Consider the following 13,785-nt stretch of genomic DNA (forward strand, 5'->3'; position numbering starts at 1 on the left):
AAACTTGAATAATAACCTGTGTCCTAACAGGAGATAAGATTCATAGGTAGTTCTTTATTTCACCCTCAGATTTTGTGGCACATTTTTGTCCCTCCAAAGATTTGGTGCTAAGAACACATTCTTCTGCTCTGGTTGGGATGCAGCATGGCCAATAATCTAGTCAAAAGAGGTAGAGGATGAGGGAATCCTTGTCCACACATTACCTACATGAGAATAAATTTTAAAAGGGAGAGGGCTTGAAACAGCCAAAATGCTGATTCTTCTCTGATTATCTGAAGCCAGCTGCCTTCTTATAAAGCAGCAAGGTTGGGTATGCTCCATCACATCAAGCATTAACAAAACTGTGTTAATTAACAGGATTAACAAAGTGGCTTAGATACACCCCCTTCCCCTTATTCTGATATGTCCTGATTTGTGGATAACCCTGATTTTTATTGTAGAAAAGCTGAAACAATGGTTAATGAGAAGGGGAAGGAAAATAATCATTAACAGGCAGATCTGTGTGTTCAGTTTAATTGAAATGATAACTTTGTGTTAATAAGCAAGTAGTCATCACAGCTGCTGGGATGAATAAAATGAGAATTAAAACTTGATATTAGGTCAGGACCAGCTGTGGAATGCACTGATGCTGTGTGACTATCCAGATATCAAAAGATTCTCATTTATGGAATAGTCCAAGGGGAAAATGAATGCCCATAGTGTTTTGTACTGTGCTGTTGAGAATTTTCTGAACTCCAGCCAGCTCATCTGTAAGTGAAACAGCCATAAAGAAAATAAGGAAAAAGTTAATGAGTAGGAAGAAAAGGAAACTAAAAAACCCTACTTTTTTATGTTTTCAGTAGTATCACTGGATCTAGAGAGCTGACAGTTGAAACTTCATTGGTGACGGGGAATTTATTTCAAAGCAACTAAATGGGAAAGAAACAGCCTGTAAATGACTTCATCTCAGTAATTTAATGCTACAGATCAAGCAGTAGATTCTCATTCCAGTTTAGCACATGAGCTGGTGTTTTAGCAATCAAACTAGCAAAATCAGGGAAATGCTGGCTGCAGCCACAGCAGCAAGCGATGCAGAGACCAGACAGATGCCATACATACAGCCTGAGAGCATTATACGTGGAGTGTATCACTTTTCTGTGTAGTGCTGTGTTGCATGTGAAATTCCAGCTTGCTGCCTGCTTGGACTGGAAGTACTCAGCACCAATCTTCCCTAGTTTGGTTGTTCTGTTATGAAGAATCTGCTCCTCCTTGTCTTTCAGTTTTTTGCTTCTTCCTCTTGGCTGGTACTGAAACTTGTGAGGGGATGGAACCCGTCTGAGTCCTCCCCTTGCTCCCTGCTTTTCTTCAGCTCTGGGAGAAATTAATCAAAGAGACTTAATCAAAGGATCTGGGAACTGAGAGGAGAAAGAATGAAGTTTCCTTCCCACCTAGTTTTAGACTTGTCCCTAAGATCAGTGTGTAGGAAGGGCTTACCTCATAGGGTATATTTAATTTTCTGATACAGGCTGATGCCATACCACTAATGCCTGATGTGCTTTGAGTTACAGAGTCACACAGTATTGAGTTGGAAGGGACCCGTAAGAATCATTGAGTCCTACTACCTGCTCCTTGCAGGACTACCTAACTAAACTAAACCGCACAACTGGCTTGGAGACCCCCTTCCCTGGGGAGCCCCTTAGGTCAGGAAATAATGTTTCCCTAATGTCCCCATTTCTTTTTGTAGTGCCAAGACACTGCTTTATGGCCATCATCGAGTGTGGCAGCACCACACTCTGCAGGAGTCAGGGGAGCTGAACTAATTTTGGTCAGGTGAAGATTTAATTTGTTTGTCTAAATGGCAATCAGTGTTTGAGTTCCTAACTCCTTGTAAATTAAAGTCTACTAGCAATATCAGCTTCTCTGACAGTCTGTGCAGGCTCAAGCTCTCCTGTCACCTACAAAGTGTCCCTTCTCCCATCTTTTGTTTGAATGCTGTCTCAGCATTCAAACAACTCTCATGTGCCAGAGGTTCTTCAAAAGAAGCCTGGCTCTGAGCCATTTCCAGATCCAGACCTAGGATCACCTGCAAGAGCTGACAGACAACAGAATTGCTTCCATTTTGAAAGTAAATGACAGGTAACCTGTGTGTTCCTTGCCTGCCCAGACATTCATGTCACTTTTGAGCATAACATTTGCTATTTTTTTTTTTCTAATAGTAAGATTATCTCCTTGGATAGAACATAATAGGCTTAGTAAAGCAAGGTGTGTGCTTTTATTCCAAATCATTCTTTTGTTATTTTTAACCACCTTAGTAATGCAACCTAAAATGAAGAGCAACATTGACTTCTTTCTCTGTAAGGAGTAGAATTACCTGAACCTTCAGAAAAATATAACTCTGGAGGTAAAGAAATGGAGGCTACTTTGTGTAAATCACTGATGCCACACGAGGTTCAACCAGAGTTGATGTTACAGATATTTCAGACCCTCAGTGTTACCAGATAAAAGGCAGAATTAGATAGGCCACACTGCCTGCTTCTTCATTTTTTAAGCTTCTGCAAGACTGACGTACGTGCATCTGATGCAGCTGCTTCTGTGTAACACATTTGAGAAGCAAGGGTAAAACCAGCAGCAGAATTTAAATGCAGACAAACTACCTTGTCCTTTATTTTCTCCTTGCCCATCTTATTCACTTGCACATACATCACAGTTTCTAGGCACTGTTTTGACACTCCTAGATAAGAACATTGCATGGCATTACCATAGATGGAGTAGGTTGGATTAAACCCAAGCTAGAGCCTTTTAGTTGTATTGGCTGTATCTGTGTTAGATGGACTCAAGCAGCTGCTTTGTCATGAGTGGAGTAGCATGGGGGCTTGAAAGAGCTGCTCTGATGTTTTATCTTCTTCCTCATCCACTCATACTTCACAAGTAAGATGAGTTTGTCTCCTGACTGGTATAAAATCACACTAGATCATGTCACACCTTTGCATTATGTTTGCAGAAGAAATGAAGCAACCCTTACAAAAGTCAAAGGCCAGTGAGACCTTTATTAGTGCTGAGGAATCTGTGATCTGCTAAAGGGCCTACACCCACCCTCTGTTGTGATAGGAGAGTGATCCCTGGCTACTATTTGATGACACTTCATTGATTTTGAGTCAGTTTTGGCAGAATGTGAAAAAATACTAGAGATGCCATAAAATACCACTTAAAATCCTTTGATGCATCGTATGGGAATATCAGGTCTCTCAGCTCTCACTCACTAATGCAGTAAGACTGAATGATTCCAACCGAAAGCAAGTAATGAGACTAAAATGAAACACTGTTAATGTGTTAAGGCTGCATATGTTGTATATTTTTCCAGAAATAATTACTGCAGATTTCTTTGAGCTTTATTGATCAGCAGGAGTTTTTGCACATTCATAAAATATATAGTCCAAACATAAACAGAGCTGTACTATATATCCAGCAGGCATAAGGCATGAAAGGCTTTGTCACAATCAGAATGAATTAGCCATTAAGGCTTTCAGAGAATAATAGCTGATGAACCAAATTTAGATACATGACGTTTTCATAATGGAGTTTCTGTTCATGAGTTTGCTCATATACATTACTGCCTTTTTACAGTTTATGAGCAAACTTATCATTTTTATGCTGAAAAAAAGTGATTGTGAGACTAAAGAGATTTACTTCCAAGGAAGTACTTAAAGAGCTAAATATGCACAACATGAGGGAGAGAAGGCTCAGATGGGACCATAAATCCTCAAATATTCAAGGAGTATAAATGCTGTGGACAGAAAGGAAGCATTTGTGGTGCTGCAAAGAGTATTAAGTAGGAGCAAGTGCATGGAACTAACAAAAGGAGTGTTCAGACCAAGTGTCAGCAAAACCTTTGGTGCTGGGATGTGTAATCAGAATCCACTGTGATGGAAATTGGTAGAAACAAACTGCCCTTTCCCTTTGGCTCTGAATTTCATGTAAAAGATTAATACACTGGGATTTTGTTGACTGTAATTCCAGTTAATGTTGAAGTCTGGGCACTGTCCTGTCATTTCTTGTTCACTGCTCTTTTTCTGTACAAGTCTTCCAGGCTGTAGAGGAAGTCACTTCTAAGTACAATTTCCACTGCACTTTCTCTTCTGTTCTCCTCTCCTTGCTCAGTACCTTGGAAAAGAAAACCAAAGGAAATTTAAAAAGAAAAAAAGAGAATCTTTTGTAATGTTCCTAGTCCCTATTAATATATCAGATCAAGATGCCTTCAGGGAATTATGTTAAATCAAACTTCTTGTGAGAACTACTGGTACATTGAACACTTTTGCTTTCAAAAGTGGAAGAAAGTTTCATTGGGGTTTTTTTTGAGTGCTGACAAAATCTATACCATGAGTTTTTATTCTGTAAAAGTCAAGTACCAATATGTTATTACAAAGCTATTCTGGGAAGTCTGAAAATGCTTGAGGATGGACTTCATATTGCTCTGCTTACAAAGCCAGATCCAACAATGGCAAAAATACAGGGCCTCTATAAAGAGTGAGTGGTTCTCCAGTACCTGGAGCTCTTTTTATCAGTATCTCAGTGGCAATTGTGGCATTGATTCAGATTTTTTTTTAGGTGGCTTGAATTTTTCCAAAGTAGGGAATATGCAGTAAATTTGTCAATAGTTTATAGCATTCAGAACCTCTGACAGTGTTACCCTTTTTGGTGCTCAACTAATGCATCAAAGTTTGTTGATGCTTCTGCTGTCATAATTAGGTTGGACATGGAGATGGTACACTTCTGGGGGAAGAGAAAAGATTTAACAATGTCAGTCATAGTAATGAGACATCTTCACTCAATCCATTTAATAATATTTAAATATAAATAATATAACCTATTATAAAATGATTAAGCAATTACAAAGCATATTAAATTTGAGGAAAACTTTAAATTTTCAGCAACATTGTAAAGTATGGCTCTTATAAAATACATTAAGTTCTTCCTACTTTAAAATGGAGCTCTGCGAATTTTTAGGTGTCCTGGTTTCAGCAGGGATAGAGCTCATTTTCTTTCCGTGACAGGGAGTAAAAGTTTGGCATAATTTATTCAAAAAGGACAGACACTATTTACACCCTCAGTATTAAATATAGGATGAGAAGGGAAGGATGTGTGCAGGATGTGAGGTTACCTTTGACAGTATTTCTGTTCTTATCAAATTACAATCTAAAAATCAAGCAGAGATCTTTCAAATGTACCTTTGTCTCATGATAAATGTAGTAATTGGGTCTTTCTGGACCATACCAAGCCCCACATTCCCTTACATTTCTTGACATAGAGAAGCAATGACTCCTTCTTCCAGAATAGGAAAAAGCAACATCTGAAGTGCTTAACTCAATTTAAAGCTCCCCAGTAGAAGAAACACATGAATACCTGAAGGGAAGGGATCCAGTGGGGAGCCACTGTGAGGATTGTGGGGCACATGATGTGCAAGGACAGACTGAGAGAGCTGGCTTTGTTCTGTCTTAAGAAATTAAAGCAGGGAGTATATTTTATTCATGTCTTCAACTCCTTGTAGTACAATATAAGGAAAATAGAGCTTTTGGAAGGATTCACAGGGATTATACAAGAGATAACAGGCACAGGTCAAAACCAAAGGAAATTCCAATTAGAGATGCAGAATTTTTTTTTTTTGAATCATTATATAGTCAAGTATTGGAAACAGGTATCCAGTGTCTGTGGGTGACTGTCCATCTTCATCCTTGGAGATTCTCCTAAGGTGACTGGACACAGCTCTGTGCAGCTTTGTGTAGCTGACTGTGCTTTTAGGAAGGGGTGAACCAGGTGGTCCCCAAAGGTCACTGACACCCTCTGTGTGATTCCGAGAGACTCTGTCTTCCAGTAGCCAGAGCTGGTTAATTCTTGAGCACCAAAGTTATATATATATATATATATATACACATCAGGACCAGGCAGATGAATTAATAATCCTTCCAGACTATTAAGACCAACTATTTTTACCCCAAAGAATTGTCTGTCTGTAATTTATTCTACTGGGGTGTATATTCATTAGGAAGTGAAATGTAGTACTGAAATTAGAGCTGATCAGTGAGGATTTGTAATCCAGCCTCACCGAAAGGCAAAAGGCTTGTATCATTGATATCATCACCGTACCAAATTTGCAGTTAATGTTGCAGAGGAAGGACTGGCTGTAAATTCTCCATTTGTTTTTGTCCCTTCATCCTGGGAGCTGGTGCAGGTGGAAGGCAGTTACTTTGCTGGAGCATTTTCCAGGAGCCACCTCCCTGCTCATGTGTTGTACTTCATAGTGTCTGTCAGCAAACTGTCCACCTTGCAGGCTGTTTAAATGTGATGGAAAACAGCACAGACTGTCTGCTGAAGTTATTTGTTCAGTTTCTTAGGAAGGTTATGCTAATTTGTATGCAGTTTGGTGTAAGCAATATATTTGCTAGGCCATGAACTTTAAAATTGTTTTGGAATGTATCACTGTTCAAAAGGAACAGCTGGCTCTCGGGTCTTCTTACTACTTTCATGTTTGTTGAAGAGGATTTGAATAATTTTTTGCAAGAAGCTTCTGTCTCCTGTCGTGAGCTAAGTTGGGAAACAGGTCTGGCACCCTGAGATCCTACTGTCCCCTTCTGAGACAGCTCCCATCAAACTAAAAGCATTGCTTCAGCAAACAGCGGAATCAGAGCAGTCTGGAGTTTGCCATGAGTTATATCACATTTAGTCTCACAGGCCAGCAAGACAATCACACCTTGGTTTCCATTGTATTGGGTCACTTTTGCCTTTGGAGACTGAGAGAGGGTCAGCTACTCCTGCCATGGAGAGATGGGCAATTTGACCAACATGATCCTGCTATTGAGAAGATTTGGGAGAGAGAGGCACTGGGGAAGAAGATGACCCAGTCCTGTGTATTAGAGTGTGATGTCAGTCATCATGCAGCGAGACAAGTGTCTGGAGCATCTGAGAAACCAGGGAATCCTGTTTGTTTGGGAGAGAAATACAGTTAACTCATTGTTCTCTGCCTGTGTGAACAGCAATGGAAACGTGCTTTAAGTGATGTACACAGGGTACAGTTCTTGATTCTCCAACTGATATCAATGGCCTGAATGAGCAAAACTGGAAGTGAGTCAAAAGCCTGGTACAGATCCAATGGGAATGGAGTTGAAACTTGGATCCTTGTCTCCTCCAGCAGACTTTTCTCTCTGATAGCAGGAGGGTGATACATATCCATGATGTAGGATTGGTAACAGTTGCATACTTCCTTTTTCATACACCTTTAATGAGAATCTGTGGGAAAGTCAAAGGCTTTCTGGAATATAAAGGTAGCTGCTGAGAAACTGGCTTTAGTTTTCTTAGGGGTTGGAAGTCAGCAGTGGTAGACAGAAGGGTGTTACCTTACCTCCCTCCTCATCAAAGCTTCTGTGGGGTTATTTCAGGTGTAATTTGTGAAAAGCTGAGCAGTAGGGACCTCTCCACTGAACCTCTGCTGCGTTGCATCTCACTGTTTGACAAGTAGTATGGTAAAGCATTTCTCTGTACAAGGTCAGATTAATCTTTTTTTATGGAGTTTCACATGAATGCTTTGCTTTGGGATTGTTGTTTCTCCATGCATAAATCTTTATTATACCAATAGCCTACAGCCCCAGTGAACCAAACAAAACTCAATTTTATTCTTCTCAGTATTTATCACCGCAGCGAGAGAACTCCATTGAAAAACAACTGTGAGAGTTTCCAGCAGGTATGCTGGGGTTTAGGTGCTGAGCCTTCAGTGATTTCATGTTTCTTCCTTCTAAATTGGAATGGTATGTGCCAAGCTGGGTCTGGCCCTAGATTGGGCATCATTCCCTTTGGGATGGTACTGAGGATGGAAGTGAAAATGATCTGTTGGAAGGTGCTGTGGACTAGAGGAGCAGGCTGTGCATGTGTCCATGCCTGCACTTTAATCTGGTGAATAGCAGGATGTGCTGCAGTGTGCAGGCCTTGCTGTGCAGCCAGCACAGGCTGAAACCTTGCTTGCTGCTTTCCAGGGTGTTGGTTTGGGTTCAGGTACAGCTCTTCTTTAGAAGGGGGATGACAGATGAGCTGACATGCAAGTGCTTGGAGCTTTCACCAGGTGATGAGGGTGAAGCCTCTGCGTTGAGGTTGAGCTCACTTAATTAACGTTTGTAATGAAAGATACAGCACAGGTCTCCACTGTCTGTACACATGGGGATTCCTAATACTTGTTAGTTATCTGTGATATAGCCATGGGGGCTCTGTCAATGCTTCCAAATGTAAAAAAAAAAAAAAAAAAAGATAGAATTAGCTACTTTGTACTTTTATATAAAACCAAAATATTTTTCTATAGAGATAAAGGATAATCCTTATCTAGGTTTTGACTTTCTGAACCATGTACATTAGTTTTACTGTATGGCTTCCACATTTGCAGTGCATGAAACCAAATTCCCAGCTTGGAGGACCCTCTTAGTGTCTGTAGGGAAAGACTTAGACATGATACATAACCATCACTGAGAGGATTTTTATTCTGATATTACCTAAATTATGAGTGCCTGACTCCACAATTTTAGCATCTTTTTCTGATGTCAGTGTCATGCCTATTTCTCTAGTATGACCTGAGGAAGGCAAGAGCACTGTCAGGGTCTTGCCAGAAGGTCCAACCTCCTTCATTGGACACAATGGCACAGCTGGCAGGAGCAGCTCTCTGCTCAAGTCTGAAGCTGGTAGCTTTTAGCAGAGTTGGTGTTGTAGGGGGAAATACTCTTGAGAAGTGAAATTTCACTGCATTTGTTACCAATTAAGATGAAATTTTAATTACTGTTCCTAGTATTAAGAAATAATGACATACATGAGGAAACACCTCTTTTTGAGAAACGTCCCTCCAGACACCTCTCCTCCCCCTTTGCCAGTCTCTAGTTCATTCCCTGCACGTTATACTCAGTCATGGGGATCAGTGCAGGATGTTTTTCTTTTATGGCCACTCTTTATTTCTTTCTCTTTTTTTCCCATGGCTCCAGCATGGTGTCCTCCCAGGCCACCATCCCCTCAAAGTCCTCATTCTTCCTGGGTATCCATGTACACAAGTGTCTCCTGCCTGGATTGTCTGTTGCTTATAGGTCCAGTTTTAGAAAAACCTGTAGCCAGATCATATCCTAAGCCAAACCATTCCCCATCTGCTGTTTAAAATGTTCTTACTTGGGGTAGCATTTTGCCTGCAGTCATTCCCTGGCTTCACCTGTACTCTCTCCATGATGCTGCATGCAGAGTAGGGAGGAAAAACTTTCTTGAGAGTACAGGAAAAACAGATCCTTATGTTTTATTCCAGTTCCTGGGCATACCTCCCATTCCAGGCCATGTCCTGTGAAGTGGGGCTGGAGGTTATTGGCTTTGGGGAGATGGCAGAAAGGCAGCACTGGTGCAGAAAAGATCTGTGGGATGGTTTGTGGCTTGCCTGGTTGTGTGTGAGCATGTGGGTGTACAGATTGCAGGCTTTAGCTGCTGAGCCCTCTCATCTGTGTGATGTGTGAAATTCAGACTCTTGAAAGCGAATAACTTTCCCACAACATCAATTTGTAGCTGGGTAAGACAAAAGGCTGAAATTTCTGTGCCTGAAATGGAGAGCTGCACTGTGTCAGGCCCCTGCTCTAAACACTGCAGTATGAGAGGATTTCAAATTAAAGCACCAGAAATTTAACCTGGGAATAATAGGATACTTTTCCCTGCTTCATTCTTAGAAGTAATTGGAGTGCTATTTTTGATGTTCTTCCAAAAGCTTTTATCCTTTCGACAGAAACAAGCATGGAATATATCAGCACAGACAATTAAGGTTTGGCAAAATGATAAGCTGACGAAACTGAGGTCCTCTGGTAGGAAATGCTGATCACTGTATATAATGGGTAACAAACAGTCTTTCTCCTTTGTTCTAGAAATTGTCTCATGCAATCCTGTCTATGCCAGGGAATTTCACAGGGAGAAAATGGTGTTTGCATGCACATTTTGGATAATGATGCTTTTATGGATGTGCAAAAAAGTACTCTACAGCCAAATAGAGCAAAGTGTCTGTGCATCTTTGCAAAAAAAGAATATGCCTTGTCCTGTTTCAGTTAATGCTATGCAGCAGGATAAAATTGTAAAAAATAAGCAAGCTGCACCAAGACAGGTTTGCAAAGCCATGCAGAAGGTCAGTGTTGGATGGTAATGGTATGGAAATCAGCTTGGATCATGGGCATAAATGAGGTCTGTGATTCAAAACTGGGCAGTAATAGGATCCAGTATTAGGGTCAGGCAGGTGTGAAAATACTGGTGATGAAAATCTGAAAATAAATAATTTAAGATTCATGGAGCAAAATGCAATGACTTCTGTAGACACAGTAATTGTACCAGGGAAGAAAAGTATTTTCCCCTTTGTGACTTTTTGCCCTCCATTCAGTCACATAAATCCATAGGTTCAAAGGTTTGGTTTTGGCTTACCAGGCAGTGCAGAAATTCTGATAAAGGCTTAGTAGCTATTAAACTTTTATAGGTTTGCAGCCTTGTGGTTGAAGAGACAGTAATTGAGTTTTTCTCGTGGGGATGGGATTCCAATTAAGCTGGTGTTGCTCAGTATTAGAATTTCACCCTTACAGGTTGCTAAGTGTGTGAATTTTATGTTATAGGGAGCTGGACCTTTGCCTCAGCCTAAAAAGTTTCCAAAATTACTCTCTCCTTTACCTATCTATGCAAAACTCAGTTTCATTTAATGCTCTGATAGCGCTCACTGTGGAGTCTGCAAGTGCTGTGTTGATGCTGCTGCAGACCCATCCAGTGTGGTAACAAAAGCAAAGGATGTGGTTTCCCAGAAGTGTTGGGCATTGCCAGCAGTTCTTCTCACTGAAGTCAATCAAAAAATAGCTGAGGGCTTTAGAGAACCTACCTGAAATCCCTGAGTTAAAAGTTTTTTATCCAGTCCTTTGAGCTTTTGACTCCTGGGTCTTAGGCAGTTCCATGGCTTATGAGAAGAAAGAGAGGTGGCCCAACTTTGCTTTGATGTCTTTGGTACAAATCAGCCCCTTTCACCTGAAACTCATGGGTTATTTGTGTAGCTCTCTGAAACTGCTCATAAAGCTAACTTGGTACACCTTTCACTTCCCCCTTGATCCCACCATTACCCTGGAAAGGAGCTGTGACGTTATGGCCCAGGCTACCTTCTCTTGCCATGGGAAGTTAAGCTGTGAATTTCATGGATATCATTGGCTGTCATCACTAATATCCAGTGGGGAAAAAAAAGAAAAAAGAAAACCTAGCATGGGAAGACTCCTCCAGGTTTGCTGTCAAAGAGAGTACTGGCTTGCTCTTGGTGGGGTTTTAGGCTGTCCTGCTGAAACCAGTGCTATAAATGAGCCATGCCTATGCCCAGACACTGTGGTGTTGCCTCACTAGCCCTTATATGCTTTTTCAGTTGCAGCAGCTTTGTATCCTGCTGCCTATATGACTCCCATTCCCCATTCTGCATGATCTGCTGAATGTACTTGCTGTGCACCCAGAAAAAGCTGAAATAGATGTTGATTGCTTTTGCTTTTGTTTTATCCCCTGTCCTTTCTTCTCTTGACAGTTTTTTATCATGCTGTTAATTATATTTCTGTTGGAGCTCACTGTTGTGATTCTGTTCTTCGTCTACACCGACAAGGTAAGTCAAATTCTTCATTTTTCTTTCCTCTTCAGCAAATTTATATGCCCCTTTTCCCTATAAATAAATCATAAAGCTCTTGGCTTGGTATGCACATCATGCTTCTGTCTTCCTTGAGACACTCCTCTCAGAAGGAGCTCTCTCAGAATGCATAAGCAGCCTGGCAGGACTGGGCTGTCTTGCTTGCTCAAGTGTACAACTCAAGGTCACAGATGCTGCCAAGTGCATCTGTCATTAACAAAAGAAAAAGGAACAAAAACCACACAAAAATGTCCACAAACAGAAAACAGAACACCCCACAAAAAAAAGCAAAGAAGCCAACAAGCCTTACTAGGAGCATGTAGGAAGAGATACCTATCAGAGAGAGTATGATTTTTAAAAATATGTTTATGGTTTAAGAGCCACATTTATACTGTTAAAAATGAAGTGTCCTCACCACAGGCAGAGGCATAAAATTCATTATCTTTCCACACTGCTCCTTGCAGCACATGTGTACTTAGAGCCTAGTGGAAAGCCAGGGTAAATGCATGAGAGTTCAGTAAACACAGATTTTGTTTACACTTTCACATTTTCTGTGTTTGACCATTGTTCCTTCAGTTGTACAGGCAATATTGCCTACATGAATTATCTTTATCATTTTCTTTAAAAAAATCTTACATTAGTAAATCCAAAACAAGGGCATAATTAAGTGCCACCTGCTTATTCAATCAAAATCAGAAGTCTCTTACAATTAAAGACTGAAGGAACTTAATAATCACAGGGAAAGTGGCAAAATTTTACCATGAATTAACATTCATCAGGTACATGAGTGGTAAACACTTCCTTTAGGAATGGAAAGACAATAGCAAAAAAAAGACCACTAAAACCAACACCATGTTCATTAATACATAAATTATTAATATAATTACTAGTATATTAGTGATATGAGAGTTTATATATTAATCATATCAGTGAGGCAGTGTCAGATGCACTTCTGAAGGTCTTGAAAGAGCTAGGTTCTCTAGCATTCTGTAGCTGGAACATTGAATTAACTTGCCAGGTAATTACAGTAGAAGGGACAATTTAAAATTTCTTGTATGCATTATTGGGTTCTGAATTACTTGTCAGCTCTTGGCAGGAAGATCTACACATCATACAGGAGTAAAGGCATCTACTTAATATGCAGTGGGCCTCCAAAACCAAAACACAACACTTGGTTATGTTTAGAAATAAAATCAGTTAGAAAATATTATCATAGCATTGTATAACAGGCTTGCCTCACTGTGAATATAATGTTGAGTTTTGGTTACACAACTAATGAGAAGTGCAAGAAAGATGGAATAGAGTTGTCATGAAAAGGATTTATGGAGACAACCTAGATTCAATTGAGGAAATGAAAGAGATCCTCTGCTTAGGTGGTCTTACAAAGAGTAATTATAGTAGTTTCTAAAATAATGGCAGATCTAAAATAAAGACCTGTCCTGAACACAGAAGAAATAAATGGAAATGTTTCTGATTAGGTTAATAAAATAAATATTTCTTATTTTCCAATTCATTATTTGGTAGAACTCCTGTTGTTGGCTGGTGTTGAGGCTGATAGATCAGTAAATGTGTGGTTATGGAGGAAAGAAAAGAAACCAATGAAGTATTTTTATTCATAATGCAGTCAGTTCTGCTAGGTTGGCAGGTGTGTCACAGAGAATATTCATCCTCGCTCTTCAGAGGTTAAAACAGTGAAAAAGTATCAGAAGGATTCCCTCCCTCCTTCAGCCTGTTGGTTTGCAGTGGGTTTTATTGATTGTTAATAAAGAGATCAGGAAATTAACTTTCCTTTGACTCACATACTGCAGGAGGTAGTACCCTGCAGTTGTCTGTAAGATCAAAACAGAGTCTGAAATATGGGCTCCAGTTCGAGTGCAGTTTTACTGAGTTAACAAATTGCAGTAGTCTGGGTATTGCAGATGATCAAATTTGAGGCTCTTAATGTTCCTGTATGACTTTAAATCTTATACTGAGAAAATCAATAGTTTATGTTACACTTGCAGTCCTGCCTACTGCAGAATAAATAATCCAGCAGCAGCCTAAAACTAGTATTTTCATATAGCATGTGTAGAGTTTGTGTGCTGGCTTTCCTGATGTGAAAAACAATATTGCCACATGTGTGGGAAATA

At 40.1% G+C, this 13,785-nt stretch overlaps 1 protein-coding gene across 8 annotated transcripts in view; it reads left to right on the plus strand.

Moving 5' to 3' along the window:
- TSPAN4 (tetraspanin 4) overlaps positions 1–13,785 on the plus strand; it is a 427,493-nt gene that overhangs the window by 354,234 nt on the left and 59,474 nt on the right. For all 8 annotated transcript variants that reach the window (XM_064714684.1, XM_064714680.1, XM_064714679.1 and 5 more), the window contains one exon: positions 11,561–11,635. In XM_064714684.1, coding sequence (XP_064570754.1) covers positions 11,561–11,635 — 75 coding nt within the window. The remainder of the gene's footprint in view (positions 1–11,560; positions 11,636–13,785) is intronic.

The sequence above is a fragment of the Zonotrichia leucophrys genome, chromosome 5 (assembly GCF_028769735.1).
Source record: "Zonotrichia leucophrys gambelii isolate GWCS_2022_RI chromosome 5, RI_Zleu_2.0, whole genome shotgun sequence".
Taxonomy (NCBI): Eukaryota; Metazoa; Chordata; class Aves; order Passeriformes; family Passerellidae; genus Zonotrichia; species Zonotrichia leucophrys.